This window comes from Talpa occidentalis, unplaced genomic scaffold (genome assembly GCF_014898055.3).
Source record: "Talpa occidentalis isolate TD23 unplaced genomic scaffold, MPIMG_talOcc4v2.1 talOcc4.3, whole genome shotgun sequence".
NCBI classification, from domain to species: Eukaryota; Metazoa; Chordata; class Mammalia; order Eulipotyphla; family Talpidae; genus Talpa; species Talpa occidentalis.
The window spans coordinates 141,369,293-141,396,541 of record NW_023603184.1 but is presented as its reverse complement, the minus strand read 5'-3'; the positions used below and the strand labels follow the sequence as shown (position 1 = coordinate 141,396,541).

The 27,249-nt window shown below is 42.5% G+C and overlaps 1 protein-coding gene across 3 annotated transcripts in view; it reads left to right on the top strand.

Moving 5' to 3' along the window:
- Nucleotides 1–26,821, top strand: part of AP1S3 (adaptor related protein complex 1 subunit sigma 3) — a 64,081-nt gene extending 37,260 nt beyond the window's left edge. Inside the window, exons 1-5 of one of the 3 annotated variants that reach the window (XM_037524138.2) lie at nucleotides 2,989–3,089; nucleotides 10,293–10,471; nucleotides 12,205–12,313; nucleotides 21,006–21,143; nucleotides 24,848–26,821. In XM_037524138.2, the coding sequence (XP_037380035.1) occupies nucleotides 3,039–3,089; nucleotides 10,293–10,471; nucleotides 12,205–12,313; nucleotides 21,006–21,143; nucleotides 24,848–24,883 (513 nt within the window). In that variant the 5' untranslated portion in view covers nucleotides 2,989–3,038 and the 3' untranslated portion in view covers nucleotides 24,884–26,821. Of the gene's footprint in view, nucleotides 1–2,980; nucleotides 3,090–10,292; nucleotides 10,472–12,204; nucleotides 12,314–21,005; nucleotides 21,144–24,847 lie in introns of those variants that run through there. The other 2 variants (XM_054700106.1, XM_054700107.1) reach the window with 2 other exon arrangements.
- Nucleotides 26,822–27,249: the final 428 nt, after the last annotated feature.

The following is a 27,249-nucleotide window of genomic DNA, read 5'->3' as shown; positions in this document are numbered from 1 at the left end:
AAGTTGGCATTCATCCTGCTACAAAGGAGACCTCTTTCTATTTCTCACAAGCAAATTAACTAATGAGTCTTCTTTGAAGACTGTCTGATTTGAAGGTCGGCTTTCTGGCTATTTCTAATGCCATATTTGCTGCACCTAGGGACCCGCTCCAAAGAGTTACATTCCACACTTGGAAAAAAATGTTAATTTAAAAAATGTTATTTTTAATATTTATGTATGTGTATATATTTTCCTTCGTGGTGCCCAGAATTGTCTGAGTTTAGATAGTAACACTGAATACAACGCGGCTTTCTGCTTACATTTCCTTATGGACTAACCTCATGTTGTAGCGTATTTTTCTGGCTTTTTTTTTTAACCTTCTTAAGGACCTCTTCGCTGGGCTCAGTGTCTTTGTCTTGTCTCCTCTGTGCTCCTCCTCCCCCTTCCATTCTGGCCACAACCAGTACCAAGGAATGTATTTCACACCACTGTGCACAATAAGCGTGCATAGTTAGAACAAACGTCCCTGAAACCCGCAACCTTAACATTTGTGGTTGTTCTGATCCGCTCTGTCCCACTGGACATGTGCTGGTTGTGATCCAAGAGATGCAGCATGCAGCTCCCTGGACTGCTGCGCACCATTGCAAAAATAATGCTGCAGTTAGTGTGAAAAAAACCCAAGCTCTGGTCCTCGATCCTCACTCCCCTACTTGGTAATTTCATTGCTAGAATTAAGTGACGTCATTTTAAAATTAGAGAAATTACTAGGGCGCCTTCATCTTAACCTAGTGACAGTGATGATTTTCTATGCTCCTTACCCATACCTGTCCTTTTGCATAGTAGCCGCCATCAAAGTCCTCTGACCAGGAGACATGCAGGGAATCCAGTTTGTCTGGTTCCACAGTTGGAAGAACTTTGCTATTTACTTAGTATTCGGACTTTAGATAGAATGGTGATTGATATTTATTGAACTCACTGAATTGTTTTCATGAAGCATTTTTTTCTTACTGTAGTATCTTGATAGGAACTTTGGAAAATCTAGGTAAGCACAAAGAAGGAAATAGAATGCGTAATTCCACTATTCCAAGACAAACACGGTAATGTTATAGGACAGGGAGAGGGGCACTCCCTTGGGTGGGGCAGGGAACCTCCCCCTTTCCTGGGGACCACCCTGTTGCAGTAACAGTGAAGTGTATCTCCTCCTTATAGTCTCTGTGCATCTAGCTTTAAATTGTGCTCCAGTACTCCACAGGCTCTTTTAAGTTTTTTTTTTTTTTAATTAAGGTTACCTTGGGTGGTTGATTGGTTTATAACACTGCATATGATTCAGAAGTCCAGGTTCACACTGCTTCAGCTGTTCACACCTCTTCACCTCCCCAGGTAGCCCCCACCAAAACACCCATAATCCTCCACCATCATCCATAGGCCCCTCCACATCTGTTACTTTTTTGGGGTGGGTAGAAGAACTGGGGTGTAGGCCAGAGGTAAAGGGGGTGAGAGGATTTGCCAGGGACAGAGTGGGGAGCACAACACATGGATTTACTGAAATACACTGCTGAGGGGTGCAGTGGGCAAGACAGGAGAGGTCTGCTGTGCCATGTGGGTCAGCTCCCTAGCCCAGGATTGAACTCAGGCCAGAGTGGTGATAGTGCTAAGACTTAACACCTAGGCTATGAGGGAGGCCTCCACTTTAAAAAAAACAAAAAAACAAAAAAACAAAACTTAACATATGTCAGATATTCTCACAGCTTTGACATTATTTTTTAAAATACCACTTAATGATTTCTCTATTTTGGGCAGTTAAGGTAGTTTCCATTTTTATTTTTGTGTGCATGTGCTTATCTAAAAACTGCAATAAACATTTAATGCCTAATTATTTATATTTTACGGCACATCCTTGAGGTAGGTTTAAAAGTAAACCTAGGGGGTTATGAGGTAAGGGCACTTTTTGGACTCTGGACATGGTTCCTCAGACACTTTTCAGGAAGGCTGGTACACTGGCCAGAGCCATTGTTTTGTTTTTATTTTATATATTTTGTACATCATTTTTAATTTTTGTACAATATATGCATTTTCATCTTGGTTAGAGTCCCCGTAAAATCCCCACCATCCTTGTTTTTTTTATTTATTTATTTATTTATACAAGCACTGGGTACAGTCAGAAGCCCAGGTTGGTGAGAGAATTCACCAGAGCCAGAGCGGGGAGCAGAGCAGGCAGAAGGACCGAAGTACACTGCTGAGGGGAGCAGCGGGCGGCAGGGGAGGTCTGCACACCATGTGGGACCCTCCTTCGGTGGCCGGGGAGCAGCCGGGAATCGAACCAGTGCTGCAGAGGCTGCGGGCAGCCTCGCAACCCAGCGCTCAACCACTGTGCCACCGGGGAGGCCCCACCCACCATCCTTGTTTTAATCCTACGCCCTTCACCCCCGCTGTAGTGTGTCTCTGGTTTATAGTTGCCTGTTGATTTTGCTTTTTACTTGATTATAATTAGTCTTTCTCCTGATCCCTTATTTGGGTTTTCTAAATGCCTGCTATGAGCGAGACCATCCAGAACTCATGTCATTTGCAGCAACATGGATGGAGCTGGAAGGGATCATGCTCAGTGAAATAAGCCAGAAAGAAACAGAGCCATTGTTCTTAAAAGATGAGAGAGACTTAAGAGTTTGAGTGTCTAGATGTGAGCAGTCGCAGAAGAGAAGGGCAGAGATTGGCAGTGTCAGAAAGATGAAGGTACGGGAGGGCAGAAGACGTTCTTTTCCTAACTGGATGAAAATAAGTTGGCCGGGGGCGGGTGTGACCAAATGTGTGCTTATGGCTGTACAGGTGTGGGAGGGACTGAGGAAATCCCACAGAATGACTTTTATCCTCTTCCTTTTATCTTCTTCTCGGAGCTGGGGAGTGAGAATGGAGACATGACTATGATGGGCTTGGTGGTGACTTGGAATCACCCACGTGGGGAATTGAGGAGCGAGTTGCTTAGCAACTACTTATGTGAAGAGTTATGTGGAATGTTTTCAAGTCACATAGGAGATTGGGCTGAGCTGGACTGACGTCCCTTGATGGTAACACCAATCTGGGAAGTCCTCTGTGATTTTTCTCAAGAATACCTGGTATGTCCATATAACAGCAAAAATGGGATTGATGGGCTGATCTGGCAGGGAATTTGTGGAGTGGTTGCAGAGGTGGGGAAGGGGCTAAGTAGACTGGACCATGGCAATAGTGATATATCATAAAGTCTAGGCCGCTGGAGGACGGGCCTATCAGCACAGTGGGATTAGAGGAAAGGAACATATTCTGTGTATTTATATTTGTAGCTCAGATGCTGAAATGCAATCTGGTCCAGAAAAGATGGTGCTCACAGTGTGACAGTCTCAGTGATAGAAGGTTCCTGGCACCTCTCTTCTGGGGGCTGGCTGGGGGTCCAGAGCAGGGAGATTTGCAAACATGAAGACCAGCCCTGCTGTTGGAGGCTTCATGTTGGTCTGCTTTGTGCTTTCTTGAAGGGACCCAGTGGTGCCTCCCTGGACATGTTTCAGAAATACATGATGAAGAAAACACCCAGAGTACTTTGCATTTTAGGTCAAAGTGAGAATTTTGGGCTGTGTTCACTTAGGTCAAAGATTGTTCAAATGGACACGGAACATAGGAATATTGAGACTGACCTGATGTGTTTGGATTTCAGGGGCCACCTAGGATAGAACTAGACCCTCAAAAAGGGTTGCTGATATCGCTTTTGAACCCCAGAAGTGGCTGCTTCTGGGATGAACATGAAAGATCTCGGTGAAGTCAGATGACCAACAAAATCCTTGGTCAACCCATTTCATCAGACTATTTGGTCATTTCTAGAGTTGGTGTTTTCTGGGAAAGTATTTACTAGTCAGTCTCTTCACTGAAACAGGGCTACAGGGGTGCTACATCCTGGTAATACCATCACGTCTTTGACCTCAGCATAGTATAGAAAGGCAGTGTCTGGGTATTGGTTTTGGTGGTCCCATTAAATTTGTTAATGACATTAACTTGAATTTAAATTGGCTCTTTGAAAATATTGAAAAACAAAACCTTTCAATTGTCATTTAACTTAGTCTCAAGCTCATGCTAATCAAGCTAATGCTAATCAAAAATGGTATTTGATTAACCTCTTGGAACATAATTCAAATATGCCTTGAATGACTAAACTGATAAATTGGGTAAAATTAATTGCTGGAGGTGATGAACTCTTGTGAATCACTGTAATTCATTCTGCCTGGACTCTTACAAGTGACACCATTCATCTGGGGATATAACAGACACCACACAGCACAACACCAACTGCTGTTCTTGCTCGGAGCTGAACCGAGAGGAGTAATCTTTCAGCACTGCAGTTATTAGATAAACTTCAACCTATTTGTTGCTTCATTGGAATTTGGAACACATTTTCATATTTCATGTGGGCTTTGTAGATGTGTTTATAGATGTGTTTCTGGATTATCATTTCTCTTAGGATTTGTTGTGAGAATGAAAAATTGCTCTTTGTTTATTGTTGATCCATATTTAGGGAAGCAGGCACCTGGTCTTGACAGAAGATCTCAGCTCCGAAGACTAGCAAGTAATCCGTAATTAAACTCTGCAATAATTCAACCTCTCACTGGAATGTTGGGTATTGACCTGAGCGCCCCAAATTAAAAGTAACATTTAGTCTGTGGAGATTCACAACAATGATGGTTTTGAGATCTGAAAATAGAACCAATAAACAGAAGACATAAAACCAGGGTTATTTCCTCTGGAAGAAAAAGACTAAGGGTAGATTTAAACACTGTTTTCAAATACTGAAAGAGTTATTGTTAGCAGAATAGGCCTGGGTTCTGCTGCCTGTCACTGCTAAAAAGCCAGTGATCAGAGATGGGAATTGAATCTATAAGTGCTGTTGTTTTTCAGATCACTGGTCAGTGATCTGAGAGAACAGAGGGCACAGCATCCTGAAGAGACTGTTCCTCCATGGCCCCTGGCCTGAAAGAACAAAAGGCTCTTCTGCCATCTCATCTCTAGCTGCCTTTTTATAATCAGTTAAACAAAAACAGTCCTAAGCAACCAACCCATCAGAACAACCGTCATAGTTGAATCAGTTTATCATAATTGATGTTCTTGGTGTTCATCACATTCAGCCCCCAGAGTTTGTTATCAGCTTCCTGATTATCTTGACCTTGGCACATGCTGGCCTGCTTAGTTAATTTCTGATGGCATCAATGGTCGGCACTCATTTGGGCATTATCAGGGCAGGAATCTTAGTTCAATGCAAGAGTTTTAGTTTGAAGAAAACAGATCATTAGGCATATAGTGTGTCCATGCAGCCTGTGCTCTGTGAGTGCAGATTCCTGTGCCAGGTCTGGTGCCTTCCCCCTCTGCCCAGCCCCCCATCATTGTCATTCCAAGGACAATGAATGCTACCTTGTCTTTTTATATACTCTGTGGATTTCATCAGGGAAAATTGATGTAAATTGTAAGAGGAGATTTAGGCAAAATGGGAAGAAGAAAATTTTCTGAAATGCAGAATGAGCACTGAGAAGATAGGTGGGTTCTGCATGATGAGATATCACTTGGAGGACAGTGGGCAGAGTAGACTTAACCCTCAGTGGTGATCTGAGGCTGAACCTGGTTCACAAGGTCCTGAAGTGTCATGGTTCTAGCACCATTGGATTCTGTATTTTCAGGAGTCACTTTTATGTTGATCTCCTCTGGGAAGCGAAGACACATTTCCTGGTATGATTCTTAGAAAAGAGTAACTGTGTTTTATGAATGAATTATTTATAGCTGCACTGATAGTGAAATGGATTTTAAAGACAATGCTGTGTTCTAAGCAAGGATTAAAATTTCAGAGTGAGGACAACTTTTCCTTAAAGCTGCTAGATGAACAAAGCTTTTAGACTCGCTTTCTCTACACGAGTGATGTCCTTGTTATGACACATTTCTCAGACAGACTGTGAGCTTATTAAGGTGAACTTAAATTCTATACGTCAGGGCTAGGGAAAACTTTTTGTTCTTGTTTGTGCTGATTAGTGGGACTATCTGGGGATCTTTCTCCTTTTCTTTATTGGCTCATTATTTTTGTATGTAAGTATTCTGACTGTGTTTTATGTTGTCATGGGGCACTGTGTTAGGATTTTTTTTTTAAAGATTTATTTATTTATTTACACAAGCATTGTGTACAGTCAGAGGCACCGGAGGGTGAGAGAATTCACCAGAGCCAGAGCGGGGAGCAGAGCAGGCAGAAGGACCGAAGTACACTGCTGAGGGGAGCAGCGGGCGGCAGGAGTGGTCTGTGCGCCATGTGGGACCCTCGCTGGTGCCCGGGGATCGAACCGGTGCTGCAGAGGCTTCGGGCAGCTTTGCAACCCAGCGCTCAACTGCTGCGCCACTGGGGAGGCCCAGGATTTTTTTTTTTTTTTTTTTTTTTTTTGAGAAGAGAAACAAAATGAAAAGCAAAACTGAAATGTTCCTTCACCCTTTCTCCCACTGTCCACCCTCTTCACCTCTGCTGACCTCAGTCCAGTTATCAGTATCCACTGGTTTATTTTTATTTTGCTTTGTCAGTTTATCCACTTTGTTTCTTTACAGTTCCCATATATGTGAAGTCATCTAATATTTTTCTTTATCTTTCTGACTCATTTCACTTTGCACAATTTCCTCAAAGTCCTTCCACTCTGCTGTGAATGGTAACATTTTTCCTTATAGCTGAAGAGTATTCCACTGTGCCTATAGACCATGTCTTCTTTATCCAGTTACCTGTGAATAGCCACTTAGGTTGCTGCCATATTATAGCAAATGTAAATAATACCGCAGTAAATATTGTGGAGCCTATAATTTTTTAAGTTGATGGTTTTGTGTCCTTCGGATAGATAGCCGTAAGTGTGGTTCCTGGATTGTGCGTTATTCCCATATTTAGCTTTTCAGAAAAATCCAGACCAGTTTTCCAAGATGGTGGCACCAATTTTCATATCTCCAACAGTGTAGGAGGATTCCTCTCATTCCACATCTCTCCATCACTAGTTAGGAGTCTTTTTGATGTGTGCCTTTTTGATGTGTGCCGTTCTCACAGGTATGAGATGCTATCTCACTCTGATTTTGATTTGTATTTCCCTTAATTGAAGTGATGCACATTTTCTTTCACATAGAAAGCATTTTTAAAATTATTTTTTCACATGCTAGGGGAATCTTTGAGGAGAGCCTGGTTATTTTGACCCCCAGACAGCACCATCTAGTGGGAGTTCATTATATACACATGACAATCAGAGCCAAACTACTTCAATACTAGTTGATTATTTTATTTGTAAAAAATTTTCAATATTTAATTATTTTGGTCCCTGCTACATATTATTCCTTCAATGACAGAATTGACCTCTACAATGAATTTTATTTTTAAAACAACCAACCAAAAATCCAAAAAAATAAGCTGTGATTTTAAACTTGATCTCATACTGTGAACTGAGAAAATTTAATCTCCCATAAGTAAAGATCATACCATCTGATAATTTCTGAAAATCAAATCTAACGTGTCGCCAATGTACCAAAGTAAATTTCTACATTTTGCAGTATCTTATACTCAGTTAAAGCTTTTAAAATTCTTTGAAATATGAACATTTATTTAAAATACACATTTTGAACCTTGATTAAAAATTAAATCAGCTTTCTTCCTAATGTAGCCAACACCTAATCTAAATTATTCAAAATTTATTGTAATACCAAAGCAACTGTAACTTGAAATGGTTGCTTCTAAAGCTCTCAGTGAATTAACCCATAAAGTAGCATAAAAAGCTAACAGTTGGTACTTATTTTGGTGTTTGCAAAGACGCTAAGAACACACAATAGGGATAGAATATCTTTTAAATAAATGGAACACTTTATTTTCCAATAAATTGGAAAAACTGGTTATCCTCATGCAGAAGAATGATATTGGACCCTTTTTCAATATTCAATAAGCTACTCAAAATTAAAGATGTAAATGTAAAATCTGAAATTGTAAAACTGCTAGTAGAAAACATTGGAGGGAAATTTCTTGACAGTGGTTTGGAGAATGATATTGTAGATATGACTCCAGAGATGACAATAGCAAAAACAGACAAATGGTAATATGCCAAATTATGAAGCTTTTTTACACATGAAAGGAAATAGTAAAAAAATTGAAGTGACAGCCTATGGAATGAAAGAAAATGTTTATAAACCATACATATGATAAGGGATTAATATCTGAAATATATAAGGAACTCAAAAAAGTCGATAGTAAGAAAGCAAGTAACTAAATCCAAAATTATGCAAAAGACCTGAATAGACATTTCTCCTAAGAATACATACAGATGGCCAACAGGTGTATGAAAAATTCTTCAACATCAGTAATTATCAGAGAAATGCAAATAAAACCACAATGAGATATAACATGTGTTTAATGACTATTATCAAAAGACAACAGATAACAAGTATTGACAAAGTTCTGGAGAAAGGGAATAATCCCCTGTGCACCTTTGATGTAACTGTAAACTGGGGTACTCATTATGGAAAACACCATGGAGATGCCTCAAAATATTTAAAGTGAAACTACTTTCTATCCAGTAATCCTATTTCTGGATTTTTATCCGAAGAAATGAAATCAGTATTTCCAGGAGGTATCTCCATTTTCCTGTTCATTGCAGAATTATTCACAGTAGTCAAGATATGAATCAACCTAAGCAGCTATCTGCAGACGAATGGCTAAAGAAATGTGAGACACACACACACACACACACGTGTGCATACACAATGGAATATTATTCAGCCTTAAAAAGGAGGACATTTTAACATTTGTGACAAATGGCATCATGCTAACTGGAGTAAGCTAGGACAGAACGTCAAATCCTACATGATCTCACTTATAAGTGGAATCTTTAAAATGGTCAAACTCATAGAAACAGGAATAGATTGGTGATTTTCAGGAGCAGGGCAGTGGGGGAAACAAGGAGAGGTTGATCAAAAGGTGCAAAATTGTAGTCATGTATGATGAGTAAGCCTAGAGCTCTACTGCACTGTATAAAGATTAGAGTTAAAACCACCGAATAAAGGCAAGCGTTACTAATACTATGTTAAATGCTGGAAATTTGCTTATTTTAGGTGCTCTCATTACTTATAAAAATGTTAGTGATATGAGCAGTCGAGTTAATTAGCTTGACTGTAGTAACGCTTTACTATGTATATATCAAACCATCATGTTGTACATCTTAAATACTTAGAATTTTTTTTTTAAGATTTATTTTATTTTATTTGTTTATACAAGCACTGGGCACAGTCAGAAGCACGGGAGGGTGAGAGAATTCACCAGAGCCAGAGCGGGGAGCAGAACAGGCAGAAGGACCGAAGTACACTGCTGAGGGGAGCAGCAGGCGGCAGGAGAGGTCCGTGCGCCATGTGGGACCCTCCTCTGGTGGCCGGGGAGCAGCCGGGGATTGAACCGGCGCTGCAGAGGCTGCGGGCAGCCTTGCAACCCTGCGCTCAACCGCTGTGCCACCGGGGAGGCCCAATACATAGAATTTTTATTTATGAAAAGAGTGAGAATACTTTCCCTTCTCACTTTCTCGCTCACTCCTTGCTTCATTTCCATTTCTTTCCTTTTCTCCTTTATTTCTGTATAATCATTGTTTCTACAGTGTGACATAGGATTAAGAGTCATTTTATTTATTTATTTTTTAAGATTTATTTATTTATGTATACAAGAGCTGGGGTACAGGCCAGAGGTGTGGGAGGTGAGAGGATTCACCAGAGACAGAGTGGGGAGCAGAACAGGCAGATCAACCCAAGAACACTGCTGAGGGGAGCAGCGGGCGAGACAGGAGAGGTCTGCTGCGCCATGTGGGTTGCTCCCCGGCTGGCCGGGGATCGAACTCATGCTGCAGTAGCTGCAGACAGCTTTATAGGTTGTGTCTTAACCCCTTGCGCCACCAGGGAGGCCCCAAGATGTCATTTTAAAAGTAAACCCTTTCCCTGTTTTTTAACATTTTGTTTATTTGCAAAAGAAGAATTTACCATTTTTTTGAAAGTTATGTATATCCTTGGTAGATTTTTCTCCCTATAATGAGTTTATGTCTTAAAAGTGATAATTAAAAAATCCTTATCTTAATCCTATACTATGAATACATTTTGATTGTGATCTACCTAATTCTCTCTTCTTTGATGGTTACATGAAGTTTATCAGACCAGCTGGTAAGTATTCTGTTCCTGCTGGGAATTATGATCCTTCGTAAGCTCTGCCACTGAGTTTCAGTGCAGAATGATTTGGCTGATCAGCTTCTGGCTTCCCCTGTCCTTTATTCTAGATACATTTCATACTGCTCTTCAGTCGACAAGGGAAATTGCGGCTGCAGAAATGGTACACCACTCTCCCTGACAGAGAAAGGAAAAAGATCACCCGGGAAATTGTTCAAATTATTCTCTCTCGTGGTCAGCGGACAAGCAGTTTTATTGACTGGAAGGAGCTAAAACTTGTTTATAAAAGGTGTGAGTAACTTTATGAGACTTGGATTTCTCATTGCTACTTTGGTTTGTTTAATTCTGAACATGTTAGTTGCAACACCAATTCCATCATTTACTGAAATCGTTGCAGGCTGGAGCTCAAATGTTTGTGCCAACAGACAAACTAGACAAGAACTCTCACGTATTGAAAGGCTTTCCATGGGCCAGGATGGATTCTGGCTGTGCTCCCTGTGCACGTGGGTGATCCATGCTGGCATTCGGGAATGATCTAGTGAGCTGCTGTCATTCCAGCGCTGTTTCAATGGCTGTGGACGCAATAGCAGACAAGACACAAGAACATTCCTGCTTTCTTTTTTTTTTTTTTTTTTTTTTATTTTAATATTTTTTTTTTTAAAGATTTTATTTATTTATTTATTTATACATGCACTGGGTACAGTCAGAAGCGCGGGAGGGTGAGAGAATTCACCAGAGCCAGAGCGGGGAGCAGAGCAGGCAGAAGGACCGAAGTACACTGCTGAGGGGAGCAGCGGGCGGCAGGAGAGGTCTGCGCGCCATGTGGGACCCTCCTCCAGTGGCCGGGAGCAGCCGGGGATCGAACCGGCACCGCAGAGGCCGCGGGCAGCTTCGCAACCCAGCGCTCAACCGCTGCGCCACCGGGGAGGCCCATTCCTGCTTTCTTGAAGCTCATTTGCTAAGCAGACAGAACATTTTCAGTTAATAACACATTCTATGCAAAATAGGCAAGTTGCGTGAACAGAGAGCTGAACAGCTCTTACACTGTTATTAGTACATGTATTTGTAGATGAGGGGAGGGAAACCACAGACTTGAAGTCCTTAGTCCCCATCATAGTTGCCCCCCGTCATCCATTACTGCAGAATGGTAATTGGCAAAGCCAAGATTCAAATACAGACCTTCCTGGCTTTACAACCTCTATGCTTTCTCCCACTGCACCCGCGTGTCATGGGCAGTCCATACTTCTAGAATGGAACTTCTGTTTAGAGAGCAGGAAATGGGAACTCCTCAGAGTAAGTGCTTTTGCTATAATGACCCAGATAATTGATGCCTGAGCTGGGACCGAGCACAGCCCATCTGACCCTCCACCCGCATCATAGGCAGCTTCTGGCAGGAACACCACATAGGAAAGGCGGTGGCCATGGTGCTGGTGAAGCCTGCAGGGGGAAGACTGAGGTGACCTCCACAGACCCTACTTCTACTGGAGTAAATTACCAGAAGACCTGTGCAGAGCTCCTCCTGCTGTGTCCAGGGTCAAAGCTTTTAGTGGCCCTTCCGGAGCGATGTCACAATGACCCTTTATAATTAGCAAACCTGGAACTGAAAGGCAAGTTTCCAGGCAGTGCTTGCCCATGAGAAGCTCCTCCCTATTTACCTGCTGGCTTCTGAAACATTGGGTTCATTTGTAATTTAAGTGACTGTATCAAGGATAGGATTTCAGGGGTTCTCTCAGCAGGTATTTCTAGCTATGGGGTGTACAGGGGTGACCAAGGCAGACTCAGTGCCTGCCTTTGGGAAGCCATGGCTCTGTCAGAGAACTCTGCTTCCTGGCAACTCTTCAAGGTCAAATTTTATTGAGGTCTTTTCACATGATTTACGGAAAGAATCCAATTCTTGTTTCATTCTTGAACTTGGGTGGAGAGAGTCTCTGGTGAGGGGTGGGGACTGCTCATTCATTGGGGGAAAACCATGTTCTGGTCATTTAATGTGTCATCATCTCCTTTATTTTCTTTCTTTTCAAGGTATGCTAGTTTATATTTTTGCTGTGCAGTAGAAAATCAGGACAATGAGCTCTTGACACTAGAGATTGTACATCGGTATGTGGAGTTGCTGGACAAATACTTTGGAAATGTAAGTGGTGTTCAGAATGAGCTTCATCTTCCTTTCTATCTCCTGCTGCATTCTTTTCCCCCTCCAGCCTAAAATATGAATTGCGTTTGTACCAAGCATCAGAATATACATTTCTCCTCCTTCCTGTAATCCTTCGGCAGATGAAAGATCCCAGGCTTCCTCGAGGCAACTACTGTCTCTGTCCCCAGACTGCAGCCACGCTACACACCTTCTGCCGATGAGTTAGAACTGAATCGTGAAAGATTTCTTAATAGGGTATCTCTTATTCTTCATGAACTTTGTCATCTCTCTTCTGTTTTGACTTCTTATTTCCTCTGGTTTTTTCACTAAGCTACAAGTGTTTCTTTTCTGAAACTTGCACTGCTGTGGCATATATAACAAGTCTAACCTTCAGTGGTGTGGTGCTGTAACTGGCATCTATAATTGCTACATTCGGATTCCCACAGAAGTCTAGTTTCCACGCACCCCCACACAATGGGCGCCCTTTACCCAACTTGCCCACCCTTCTCTGTTTTTCCCTGTTGACCGCCATTTTGTTTTCATAATCTAAGAATTTGTTTTATCTGTTCATTTGTTTTCTTTCTTTTTATACTTAGTTAAAAACCACCAAGCACACAAACAGAACCAATATCTGTTATCTTCACATCATCTCCATGTGTTTATTGCCAAGTAAAACACCCCGTGAAGTGCCTTCCCCATCCTCAGAACTCATCCACCCCCGAGCAGCTTCCAGGCTGGGTTCCACCTTTCCTGCTCCAGGGAAGTCTTAGTCACCCCTGATCTCTCCCTACCTGTTAGCGCCAGCGGCTCTTCTGAAGCCTTCACCTGCTGTCGCCTTCCTGCAGCGCCGGACCTTCATCACACAGTTCTACCTCTTGCTGTTGCTTGGACACTAAGTTCTGCTGATTTGTCTTTTGAAAAGCTCCTGATCTCCATTCTCCTCCCCCTGCCCTCTTGATGCCGTCCGGCTCCTCCTGTCCAGTATGTCGACTTGACCTTCTCTCTTGGAAATTCTTTACGACTTTTAACTGCTTCTTCGACAGTGGTCTCCACTGCGCTTCTCACACCATCTCAGTCTTCAGGCGTGAAGCATCAAATGCCTCATCTTCTAAGCATCAAATGCCTCATCTTCTGAAATCCTGTTCCATCTTGTGATTGAACTTATTGTCCCGGGGTCCTTAGGGCACAAGGACACTGTTGCTTTCCCCACCTTTAGCAGGATCTGCCTCTTTATCAAACTGGACCAAACTTCACCTCTTCTCTACACCCTGGGAGACTTACTTTTCCTGGAAGCCTCCTATCTGGCCCTTTCTGCCTTTCATCTCTGCTTTTCCTTCCCTGGTCTGTTAGTTCCCACTTTCCTTACAAAGCTCAGATCTAGGAGGACTGTCCCTTTCATCACCTGTAATGAATAAAATCCAACTCCTTAGCAGGGCACATAAGTGTTCCAACATTGGCCCCCAGACCACTTCTTCAACCTTTCCTTTATATCCCTGACCTATCCAGTGTTCCAGAAACATGGAACAGCCTATGTTATCTTTAACTTGCACAGGATTTGCTGGACCACCAAGTGGCAAGTATCTCGAGATCATTACCTGGACTTATTTGCTTGTTTTTTAAACACATGTAACCTGCTCTGGGTCTGATTGTAGCAAATGTTCCAGGAACATTCCATCTAATTCACATGCTCAAGAAATAAGTCCTTGTAGTGTTTCCTCTCATTTGTACTTTATTCCTAATTCCCTACTCACTGAAGATTTTTATCAAGTGTTGTCAGGAGAATTTGCTTCCAGAAGAGTTTTCTGCACTCTGTGTAATGGAACAAGCAGTGTTGACATTATTGCTTGGGGTTTTATCCATTTGTTGCAACATTCCTCTCAAGGCTGAGGGCTTCAAAGCTCTCTGGAAGACCTTCCCTCTCTCTTTCTCCTTCCTCCTCTCTATCCTTTCCTTTTATTCCCATTATTTTTTCTTTATAAATGATGTTAAAAGACCTAAAATGTTGCTTCAGGGATTTCAGGTTGTTGGCCAGTAGACAGAATGAGACATTTTTCTTTCTCTTTTTTTCTTGTTCATTAAGTTTTTTTTTTTTTTTTTTAAGAGAGACTTGCAAATACCTAACACCATATTCTCATTGAGCTTGGGATTAATTTTATACTTTCTCTTTCTCCAGTGAATTCTGACATGTTGATGCTTTCTTTTGAAATGAATTTGGCCTGAAGGCCTGAAGGAGTTCTTGTAAGGTTTCACTTTGACCTGCCCTCTCTCCCTCATCTCTGTCCTCTGGTTAGACCTGCTGGGGTTTCCTAGATTAATCCAGCTGTGATAATATGAATTGGGATTGAATTTTTATCTCCTTCTTATCTGGTCTTATTTTAGATATTTCAGAACTCGTTGCTTCCTTGAGAATTTGAATCCTTTTCACCTGTGCTAAGCCCAGTCAGAATGAATTCTTGTATCTCTGACATTAATTTTTCATCCTATGTTGGCATACCTTTAGAAGCTCTGTCTTTGTCATGAGCCAAAATTTAATTCACTAAAAAATTCAATGAATCTTTCATTAAGCTAAGAGCAGCTAAGAGCAATTCAAGGCTATTTGCCCAGTAGGTGTTAGGTTCTTATTAATTAAAAGTAGCGAGCAAAGCCTTCCAGTGCGGATTCTCATTGACATCATCTCAGGAATAATATATTTCTCTTTGGTTTCCTTTTCCTCTTGTGTTAATACTGAAGGTTTCCTTGAATCTTGCCCTTCTATTATCCAAAGGAAAACTTTGTACTAAGCTGCTCTTTTAATACTGGAAAATATTACTTTCCTATGACAGATAAATCAAAATCTCTGGGTACTAATTTATGTATTTTTTTTAACACTTTTCAATTGCAGGGAGATTTGTAAGGATTAACTAGTTAATCTTTCGATCTTTAGTAAGTAACATTAACCCCAATTTATAAAGGCTAGGAGGAAATGTCTCAAAGTATCCCAAAGTAGATAAGGGTCCATTGGAGGATTTAGATGCCGCCATATTTCCCCATCCCCACTGCTGTGCTTTGATGTGTTGTTTGTGCTGCTGCACTCAGGGGGTAGATATTGCTGTCCTGGAGGGGTTTTGATCTTGATGTTGGGGTTTCCCAGTTGTGAAAAGAGGAGCCCTCTGAACCCTGCTGGACCCTGGTGTCAGCTAGACCCATGAGTTGGCTTATCATATATCTCTGTTTGCGGATAAGAAAAATGACATGCAGAAAGGTTAATAGAAGGATTTCCTTTGCTAACCTCCCAGGGTTATAGTGAGGATCGAAGAGATAGTGCAATGAACAGTACTTTATAGACTGTCAATTGCTATGGAATTGTAACCTGCATTATGATTAATTTATATATAGTTCTATACATTTATAATATAGAACTTGAACTTTTGCTATTTACTTTAGAATAGAATTCAATGAGGGACTCATACAAAAAAATTTAGTTATCGAAGTGCTGGAATTCATCTCACTGCATCAGGTATTCTGCTACAAACGAACACCCATAAGCCAAATTCTGGTAAAGCACAGGCTAGGAGATCAAAGACTAAGTGAAGCCATCACAGCGCCTGCCTGTGAACAGCTTGCTTCCAGGATACAGACACAAGAGCAAAAGGAGAAAACCAAAGTAAAGGGGCTCCCATGTTCTTACCTAATGAAATGAAATGCAGCCATTTGAGCCTCAGGGGCACATTTCTGATGTACTGGGACTGCCCCCCAAAGGTGGAATTAGAAGTAGCTGAGCAATTAGGCTGGAGCTAAAAAAACTGGCATGTGGTCTAAGGTTCTCCTGAGATGTTTTCTCTTCTTACCTGTAGATACTATAATCCCTTGGGGCCAGACTCAAATAACCATAGAGTAGCATTTGGGAGTTGCTGTCTGTGAAGTAGTTGCTTCTTGGTTATATTCGCTGTGTGTCCATTGACAGTGATATTGTTTCTCTTAGGATCTGGAGATAGTAACTAGTAACTTTATATCTAATTGTAGAGAGAGAGAAAGAGAGAGACAGAGAGAGAGAAAATGAATGGCGTGTCTGGCTTTGCATACCCTCTTTCCTTATCCCTATCCCATGACACTAGGTGCAGTCACTGATTGCCCCATGGCTGCTGGTGAGCCCTGCACACTTGAGGGTGGGTTGCTGCTTGGAGAGTGGGGTCTGAGAAGTTCCCAGAGACCTTGCATTAGTGTCTGTCAGGTTCACTTTGCAGGATTCTGAGTGCTGGCTTCTCCTAATGCGGCTCCTGTATGTCTTGGATTCCTGGTCTGCACCTGCCTTGAACTCTGAGGTTCCTCAGCTCCTGCTATTCTAACTCCTGACTTCCCGCCTCTTCTGACCTCTGGTAACCGCTTCCTTCTGGTACCCTCTTTTGTGTGCATGAATGTTTGACTTCCTGTGCTTTCCTTTTGTTTATATTGTTCAAATTGCAAAACAACATTTATCTTTTTGCATATTTCAGCACACATGTTTTTCCATTAAAAATGTGAGATTGCATTATGCATATTATTCTGCAGTTTTCTTTTTTATGCCCTTACAAGTTATCTTGGAGATGTTTCCAGGCCTATCTGTGGAGAACTGCCTCTTTCTTTCCAGCCTCTGCATAGAATCCCCATGGCCTGCCATGTTTCGTTTAAGCAGTTTCCTTATGGATGGACTTGGGGTTGTTTGCAATTTTTGTTATAAATGATGCTGCTATAATCTTTCTTGTTCCTGTAGATAGTATTGCACACTAATTTGAATATAGCATAGAAATAAATCCCTTGTGGAGACATTGGGTCCAAGGATTCATACATTTAAAATTGTCAGATACTATGTTTTGACCCTTCAAAATGGCCTATAAAATTTGCAGATTCTGGGCCTCCCCAGTGGCGCAGTGGTTGAGCGCTGGGTTGCGAAGCTGCCCGTAGCCTCTGCAGCAGCGGTTCGATCCCCGGCCACCAGCTGAGGGTCCCACATGGCGCTCAGACCTCTCCTGCCGCCCACTGCTCCCCTCAGCAGTATATTTTGTCACTCTGCCTGTTCTGTTCTCTGCTCTGGCTCTGGTGAATTTTCTCACCCTCCTGCACTTCTGACTGTACCCAGTGCTTGTATAAATAAATAAATAAATCTTAAAAAAAAAAAAATTGCAGATTCTCCCAACAGTGTGTGTGAATATCTATGTATCCATACTCTCATTATTACTTTAATTTATATTTTCCTGATTACTAGTGCGACTGTACATCTTATTAGATGTTTACTGGCCTTCTTCATGAATTGTTTCTTCTATTTTAAAGATTTATTTTTATTTATTTATGCATACAAGAACTGGGGTACAGGCCAGAGGTGTGGGGGGCAGGGCGGTGAGAGGATTCACCAGAGACAGAGTGGGGAGCAGAACAGACAGATTTACTGAAATACACTGCTGAAGGGAGCAACAGACAGACAGGAGAGGTCTGCTGTGCCATGTGGGTCAGCTCCCTGGTCAGGGATCGAACTCATGCTGCAGTGGCTGGCAATAGCTTGATAGCACTGTGACTTTAACCCCTTTGCTACCAGGGAGGCCCTGAATTGTTTCTTGGCCACCTCTGATTTTCCTTTTTTTGTGTGTCTGTGCACAATGTTCAGTTTTCGGATTTACAAGAATTCTTTATGTAGCCGGATCCTATCTCCTGTCTCTGTTATATATGTTGTGAATATTGTCCCCACTCTGTTGCTGTGCTTTTTACTGCTTGGCTCACACTGTACTCTGGTCTCTCCACATTTTCTCCTGGGGAGCCCTGCTCCACCATCATTCAAATTCCTGGAAGGAGAGTGCTATAGGAGTAAAACAAAGGGCCCACAAGCTGAGCACATGCCCTTTTGTGATGCCAGCTACGCTCTGGGGGTTATTCTCAGGAGCGAACCCTAAAGATCTGGAAAGCGCCAGGTTGTAATGTCACATCCCAGTCTTATTTTACATTAGATATATAACCAGTCTCTTCTCTTGAGTCTCTCTCTTTCTCCCCCAGGAAGAGGGAAGAGACATATATACACACACTTATTTTGATGCTCTTTTCTAGTGAATGAAGAGACTATAGCCTATGCAGATGAGTTAGAGGAGTGTATTTTTTTTTTTTAGCTGACTTTATTATAGTGGTATTGTATTCATTTGTTTTTATGCTTCTAGATTCAATTGGATCTGTCAACATAAACCATTTTCCTTGTGGAGTCTGCTAGTGTATTGACCTAAATCCTAAATATATGAAGCAACTTGCTAAAATATTGACACCCACTTTATGTAAAGTCATAGAATTCAGTAGAATCAGAGAATTGTTGATCTGGAAGTCATTCGTCCCAGCCTCTTAACAAGCCTGTCTGATGACTGGCTCATTCATTTGTCCTGCAGACATTGAATGCACCCTACTGTGTGCTGGGCCAGTGCCTGAGCTCACAGTCAGGGGGATGACTGGTGAGTGTGTGCCAGTGCACACAGGTGTAGGAGAGCTTGCAGAGCAAGGGATGCCAAGTCTGAATGGGAAGAAAGTGCGTTTGGGGGAATCCTTGTACCTCTGACTTTTGAATTTGGCTTTGAAAAGTGAGCTTGGTTTTGCTGACACAATAAAGGACAAGCACTTGAGGGAACATTCTAGGAATTTCAGGAAAGGCCAAAGTCATGAAGACTCTGGTGGGTTCATGCCACCAAGGCTTGGGTTGAGTCCGGGCTGAGGAAGCCGGAGAGCAGGACCGGGGCGGGTGGTAAAGACTCCTGTGCATGCTGAGAAATTACAACTTTGTCCTGAACATTAGACCTTACAAAGGAGAGGAGCAAGGTTAGTGTTTCGTAGTGTGAGTGTGGCTGGCTTTGAGGGGGCACGCGCCACCCAGAAGGTGGTCCCAGTGACTAAGCCCCAGATGTCGCAGACCTGAGCAGAGGAAATGAAGAAGAGGGATTTACTTCCATGGTGGAACCAGTGGGAACTGGTAACTAAACTGAGGGAGGGGCAGGGCCAAGGGGGCAGATAGGAATGAGCGAGGCGGGAAATATGTTGATTTGGAGAATGAATTCCATTGAGCAAATGAGGCTGCAGCTACAGCACAGTAGGGACTAAAGGCAAGAAGAGTCTGGGACACGTGTCTTGGGGTGAGGAGCAGGCAGCCAGGGCTGTCTGGTTAGTAGCTGGCGCTCCAGAGGGAGATCAGCGTGGGACATCTGGGTTTGTCAAGCCACTTGCGAGCTAGACTCAGCCGTAGAGAGTGGTGAGATTGTTGAGGAGAATATCTGTTTGCAAAGAGAGGAGGCGCCCTTGAGAAACACCCATGTGGAAGAAGACCAGCTCCGAGCTGAGCCACATGCAGCAGCGACATTTGTCATGTGGGCTGATCTGCCGCCAGCATCTGCAAGTGCTTCGTGACCGCACGCAAGCTGGGGGTCCAGGGATCATGCAGGGAGCCTGAGGAGCAGTTGCAGGGAGGCAGGAGAGAGCAGGCCCTGCCTGGTGCGGTCACAGCCTGCAGCACGGGAGCAGGGAGGCTCAGCCGGAGGCCGGCAGGACTCTGCACGCTGCCTGGGTGGAGGTAGGGAGGAGGGAAACCCAAGAGCAGGCAGTCAGGAGGTGTGGACAGGGGCGGTTACGTGGATGTGAGCTGAGGAAGGGCTGGGCAGGAAAACCGCGTGGGCAGAGCCCGAGTAGCTGCGATCTGGTCACAGGATTAGGAAGGAGCCGTATTTGGATTATGGGGCAGGGTCTTGCCACTGGTTACAGCGAAACAACCCAACCTGTCAGACGCCCTGTGGTCCATGACCCATGTCAGTGTCTCCAGCTGTGGTCCTGGACCAGCATGGTGGGCGTGGCCCACGAACCGGCTCAGCCTTCTCTGCCTCACCTAAGGTGCTGGATCAGAGACCCAGGCCGGGCCAGCAGTGTGTATTTTTTTTTAATAAAGATTTATTTACTTATACAAGAACCGGGTACAGGCCAGATGCGCGGGAGGGTGAGAGGATTCACCAGAGACAGAGCGGGGAACAGAACAGGCAGACTGACGAAATACACTGCTGTGGGGAGCTGTGGGCGAGACAAGAGAGGTCTGCCGTGCCATCTGGGGCTGGCGGGATTGAACACGCGCTGCAGAGGCTGCGGACAGCTTCACAGTGCAGCGCTCAACGGCCTGCGTCACCAGGGAGTCCCACCAGCAGTGTGTATTTTAATGAGTGTTCTGGCGAGTTGGATGTAAGCTGGCGTTTGAGAACCACGGGTTAGTGACATAGTTTGGTCACATTAACTTCAGCTGAGCAAATTTGTCTTGGACCAGCAAACTCAATCTTAAGAGATAGGAGCCAAGATTCACAGAACAGAGAGAAAGAAACCAAGCCCCAACCTGGTGCCTGAAATGCAGGAGGGACTGTGGAGGACAGGAAGGGCAGGGTAGGGCTCAGGGTGCATCCTGCAGGCAGAGACTTGAGCTCCTTCCTGCACCGACTCTCACATTTCTTAAGACATGAAACATTGTTTAAGGTCATGCTCTGCTATAACAGAATGGGGCTGGCTTTGATTAAAGGCCTGGAATTCCCTGGTTCTATTTTCCTGCCCTCAGGTGCCATCTGGTATTTTTATCTTTGCTATGCCACGTGGGTATAACTGTTAAAAAGACTCGAAACTCTGGCACATGTCTTCCCTGCTGCTACTGCAAGTTTATCAACACGTTTGTTTTTGGTCCTACCAGGTCTGCGAGTTAGATATTATCTTTAATTTCGAAAAGGCTTATTTTATCCTGGATGAGTTTATAATGGGTGGAGAAATTCAGGAAACATCCAAGAAATCTGCTGTCAAAGCCATTGAAGATTCTGACATGTTACAGGAGGTCAGTACAGTTTCTCATGCTGTGGGAAAAGATGATGGTGGTGATGCTGCTGACGGTTTTGGTGTTGGGGCAGTAGTGGTGGTGGTCATGATGGTGGTGGTGTTGGGCTGGTGATGGTGGTGGTGGTGATGGTGGTGGTGGTGATGGTGATGTTAGGGTGTTAAAGATAGTGATGATAATGGTGGTGTGTTGGTGGACGGTAAATATATATTAGTGGACACTTAGTGCTTTCTCTGTATTGGGTACAGTATCTAATAAACTTATGTGTATTAACATTTAATTACTACTACGATTATGACCGCAACCCTGAGAGGTAGGTAGTATTGTTATTTTCTCTTAAAAAATGAGTAACTTGAGACACAGGGTTAAATGACCTGCTCACACAGCTTCTAAGTGTGGACAATAGATTTGAACCCAGGCAACTGAACTCTAGTCTTTGCTCTTCATATTTGGTTGAGTTTCTTAGTGAGGATACCTAAGTGTCAAAAAGACATGACATGCATGGTGCTGGTGTTTTCAAGAATAATTTTATGCAAGGTATAAAAAGACTTTCATTAAAATATCTGTGCTGCCCTGGGAAAGGATAATAGCAGTATGTCGTTATTTCATTTGCCAGGGATATTAGAGCTTTATTACGGAAGATGGCATTTATCATTTTAATTAAAATTTCTTACACCTCCTGGGGAGGCTGTATGTTTGCTTCTATTTGCATAAATAAATTGGGAACACAGTGGCTGGCTTGCCTCTGTATAAATGGGCCCTGAAGCATCCATTTAGTCAAGCTTCTGACTCTGTGATACTTATATAAAATATAGAAGGGCTTTTGGTTTTGACAAGCAGCACAGATTTTGCATTGTACCTAATGAGGGAACTTACCTTCCTTAACCCTTCCATCCTTCCAAGGGCGCTGTGAGAAAGAGCCCTTTGCCATCCTAAATGAGATGTTGCACCCAGCCTCAGCCCACCCCAGCCTGCAGTCTGAGGACCTGGGTTCTTGCCCAACTCTGCCAGCTCTGGGGATTTCTTCCCATACAGCGTTGGGTCTTCCTTGCTTTCTATTTTCATAACAGCAGGTTGAGAGATTCCAGAGCATTTTAAAATATCTTTCAAAAATCGGCCTTAAAGTCATCTTCCCACTGTTCGTAAATTCGAGTAAGTTCATGAGCTAGCACCAGGCACACTTCCCAGCAGCTGTTTGGCTGTGTCTCTGAGCGGATTACTTTCTCCTGCCCATCTAGGGAATCAGTCCTGCAGGGAGCAGACACCTCTGTTTGAATGAACCCTGATAGCGTTTGGCTGCACCTGTTTAGGAGGCTGATGTGTTTATTACTGGAGAGGTTCTCACCTCAAAAGATGCCTTTTAACTTCCAGATGCTTACTTGGCTTGAGCCAAATGCCACAGGGAGGGAGTTTTACAAGGTATTGGAGAAGTCAGTGGTTTGGAAATTGCACAGAACAGCCTTTCTTAAAATATGCCAGGGATTGTTTATAATCTATTCTCGAGCACTTACTGTGGAATCTTCTTATAGGAGATACAGAGTTTTTAACAGGGTCTTTGGTACTTCATTAATTAAAGATCCTTGAATTGTGGCCAAGACATACTTGGGTTATTTTGAATCCCACTCTGTAGGAAATAGCGTGTTAAAGAACTTGCAGGGTCCCTGGTGCTTTTAACTCTGGAAAACAGGTATTTTCAAGGAGAGCCCTTTCCTAATTAAACACTAATTAGCAGTTCATGATCCTGGTGATTGAGGGGAAGGGCTGGATGGGTAGGTCATGGAGTGGGGGGGCGACCCCTCAGGTAGCCTGTGTCTCCGGAGTGAGTAGGCAGTGTTGTGACTGTCCTCCAAGGGTGGACTAACAGCACCTGCCAGGTGGAGACATCACCAGTATCCTCTTGCATTCTGGCACTTGAGCTAAGTCAGTGACCTCTGGGTGCCAGTTGAAACACTGTCTGGTGTTCTCTTTATGTCTTCTCATAGAAAGAATGGGAGCAAGTCAAATAATTGCATAAAGAAAATAATTTGTCTTTCTCTACCCCTCCCAACCCCGCCTTTGACCTTAGCATGTATTTGCAGTTGCTGAAGGTGAAGGGAGGCCTTTGTGACATTGCTGTCAGTAGGGAAAGCTCCAAATAGCTCTTGGGACTTTCTTCTGACCTTACTTAATAAAAGTTTCTTTGCATAAAAAGACTGCCCCTGTTTATTTAGTAAGAAGAGACATAGTATCAAATCTTAAAAGCTCAAAGCTTACTCTGTCTGTCCTGAAACTAGATGTTAGTAATATAAGAAAGGGACATTTTAATTGGTGGAGGTGACTTTCTGAGGTTCTGTATTTTGAGGGTAACACCTAAGACCTGTAGACAGTGGTGCAAAGTGATTAGAAGGATAAAAGGATAAAGAAAATTCTTAAAGGAGATGCTAGTGGGTATCAACTGCAGAGTTTGCAATTCCTGCGGTCACCAGTGGGGGGAAAGAATAAAGCAGTTTAAGAAGAGAGGTTAAATGGTACCTCGTTGGCTCAACCAATATGAGGATACCTCATATGTAATGTGTGGGTTCATGAGTAGTGGCTAGGAACACCCTAATGCTGTCACTCTTGAAAGCACAGACCATGTTAACAGCTGAGTCAAATCATAATGCAGTAAAAGGTCTCAACTTGTAGAACAAACTCCACAGGGCGAGGTGGGCAACAGAGGTGTCCTGAGATGAAGGCTCTAGTCCTTTAGGGAAAGGTCAGGGCACTGCCAGCCTTAAAAGTCTGTCCCAGCCTGCAAAGTGACAATCGCAAGAGAATACCAACCCATGTGACTTGCGTGGCTTGCATGGCTCAGTAGGGGGAGTCAGTGCACCCCAAGTACATTAGCCATTGGATGGTGTGAAGCAGTGAACCCCGAAGCCAGTGATGTGACAACCACAAGGCCTTTGACTGGTCCATCCCATTCCATGGCCACAGGAAGGCGCCAGCAGTGTCCTCATATGATCAGATTTGCAGAAGTATGGAATCTTCACTGCAAAGAATATGCAGCTATGCATTGAATAGAAAGTATTACAGAGACGTGTCAGGCCTTACTGGATGAAACCCACATGCTGCAGCAGCACTGGATTTAGTAATATTTGTCATCTTTCAAAATTGGTTGCCTACTGTCATCTCTTTTCTCAGTCTAAACTTTATTCCCAATTTTGTATTTGTAATTCTGTGTTCCTTTTTTTAAATGGTATAAACTCTAGGTACTGCAAAACAGGGGTGAGCCCCAGGCCATGGTGATACCCCGGCTGGGTTGAAAGGCCTGCAACCTCTGTGGAGGAGATGCGGCTGTCACCCGACATGCGTTACACGAACACAGCTTAGATTCAAACTCATTTAACGCTGGTTCTGGTGGTGGTGTCAGCAGCCACCATTTATGGGGTGTGAACCACTCGGCCACTGTGTTTTTAGCATGACTCTTAGACCCTTGTTTCAGGGTCAAGCTTAGTTTCTTGCCAGTTGAGTTACTCGGTGGCAGCTATAAGGATATACACGCGAAGTCCACTTGAGTTTTGAATCACTGTTCTTTGTAGATTGTAAATATTGATGTCCATATGCGTCTGTCAAAACTGCTTTTCAATAATGGCAAAAAATCAATGAAAGAATAAGAAAAGAGTTCAGGCTACTAAAGGAGAGGGTTTAAGGGGAAATTGTTCTAATGCTCTGTTCTCTTTCAGACAATGGAAGAATATATGAGCAAACCTACTTTTTAACTGCATGTCTACTTGAAGACCCTGAGTGCAAGGGGGAGGAACCTGTAAATGAGCAATGCCTTGCACCCATTATTTGACAGAGCCTCCAGCACCATGCCAAAAATAACTTAAAAGGGATTCTTTGTTATCTAGCAAAAATTAAGGTTGTTGAATATAAAATATTTATAATTATTACATGTCTGTATTACACTAAATCTGACTACTTATCATGGCTCCAGATGTTAAAATAACTGCTTCCTAAGCCAATAGACTGAATAATTGTTTGCAATGTTTTGATTCCATGTGATATTTTTTAAGTGAATTTAGAAAAACTTGTGGCAATACATTCTTGCATTTGACCCTATACTGACAGCTGAAAATTGTGCTGTAATCAGCCCTGGTTTTGAATATAAGGGATATCTTATATTGATAATACTTTTTCTAAACGTTTAACTTTTTAAATTGTATAATAATTCAAATTATGTTAATAACTCATCTCATACGTCCTACTAGATGTTTTTTTAACACACTTAATAATATTGTAGTTTCTCTGCAGATACAGTGTATTGGAGGATGATGTCCTGAATTCATTTATTTTTTCAGGGTTGGAATATAGCAAAAATAACCAAAGATAGTATAGGATTTAATAAGTGTTGTTGATGCCTTAAAAGCTGCTATCTCAGCCCAGGTTTTCATTTTGCCTTTTAACTGAATATAAGGGACATTCTAATAGGGTTGTGTTTTCTACAAACTCTACATATTTATTAAGATGTTGAGATATCTGGAGATAGCATCTTTTATTATAAAAATGGTATACAAAAGATGAATAACTATAGCAATTATTATTATTACTACTAGTACTTTTAATAATCTTTCATGTTTCAAGCACTCTTAGTTGCTTGAGAGATTTTGTTTCAAATATATTTTAATGTAATCTAATATATTTGAAGACTTATTATTAGGCTCACTTGGAGCATTGAATATTATTGTGCCCTATGGCAGATGCCTTTCCTCCTTTTTCCTTATCTCCCAAAGGAAATATTTGCTGCTGATCATTCTTGTGAAAGGTACCATCCCTGCTTCCTGGAATGAACATTCTGTGTAACTAGTTAGGAAACACGGTCCGGTATGGTAAGGAAACAGTTGGCCTTGTTCCCTGATGGTGGCCCACGTTCCATGTCTTCCCTCGCATGTCAATGTTAGTTTGAGGTTTTAAGAATATGAATTTGGTCTTAGGAAAGTGATGTTTTTCCTGGCAGAGTATCAAGGCACTTTCATGGGGCTCACTGTTGGAGTCTGTAGGAGATGCCATGTTGTGGGCCTCCAGGGTATGTTGGGGGAAAATGGCTGCTTTGATCCATCTTGCCAGAAGCATCTCAGGAAAAAATGGCATGCAAGGAGCAGAAAAACGGAAGGAAAAGTGGATCGATTCCTCCGGGTGACTATTATTAGAATGAACTCACTCAGATTAGCATATGAAGTTCTTACTGGACTTTCACTACTTAATATTTCCTCAAATTAATCATGTAATCATAACGACAGCATCAGAATGAAGTCTCACTATCAGTTTTGATCACGTTGTCTACTTTAGGTCTTCTGCCTTATGGTTTTGTACTATGCTAATATTATTTTTAAAAATAATTTTGTAAAGATGGATGTTATGTAAATCCATCACAGTTTTTCTGGTTCTTTTGACGTTTCCTCCCCATTTTTGGATGAGGGTGTTGGTTGTGCCTCATTCAGATGTGCTGCCTACATTTTGGGGTTTCTGTGTCGGACTCTGGGTGACTTGGTGTCCTCAGCACGCAGAAAATGGACTTGACGACATGGCACTGGGGAAAGTTCAAGGGACTTGGGGACATTGTATGTGGACCTGGCTGAAAATAATAATAATAATTGTTTTCCTTATATAATCACAATAAAATTACCACATGAAAGAAAATAAATATTAAATTTACATAAAACTTCCAAGTACAGTGTTTTATAATTTTCATGAGGAACTTGAGTGTGCTTTCATGAATGTGAGGTTTTTAGTGTGAGAACTGATGCTTGGAGTTGCAGTTCACACTTGCTGCTTTCCTAGGACCTCTTCGTTTTCCTGGTACTTACCATCATGGAGAAACTCATGAGAGGTGACAGCAAGTGGGGAAGAGTATTTCCTCTTCTCCTGACCTTCACCTCCACCTCCCTGCTTGCCAGCATTTTGATCATCTCTTTATATACGGTTAACGTTGTGACCTTTCTTTAAATCTACTAACTCCTTTTCTTTCATTAACATGGGAAGTGGATTTCTGTTGTGATAAAGCAAATGAATGTTCATTTATTTAAATTCCATAGCTGGTCTCTTAAACTAATGATAATGTTTTCATCTAACATACTCTAGTATT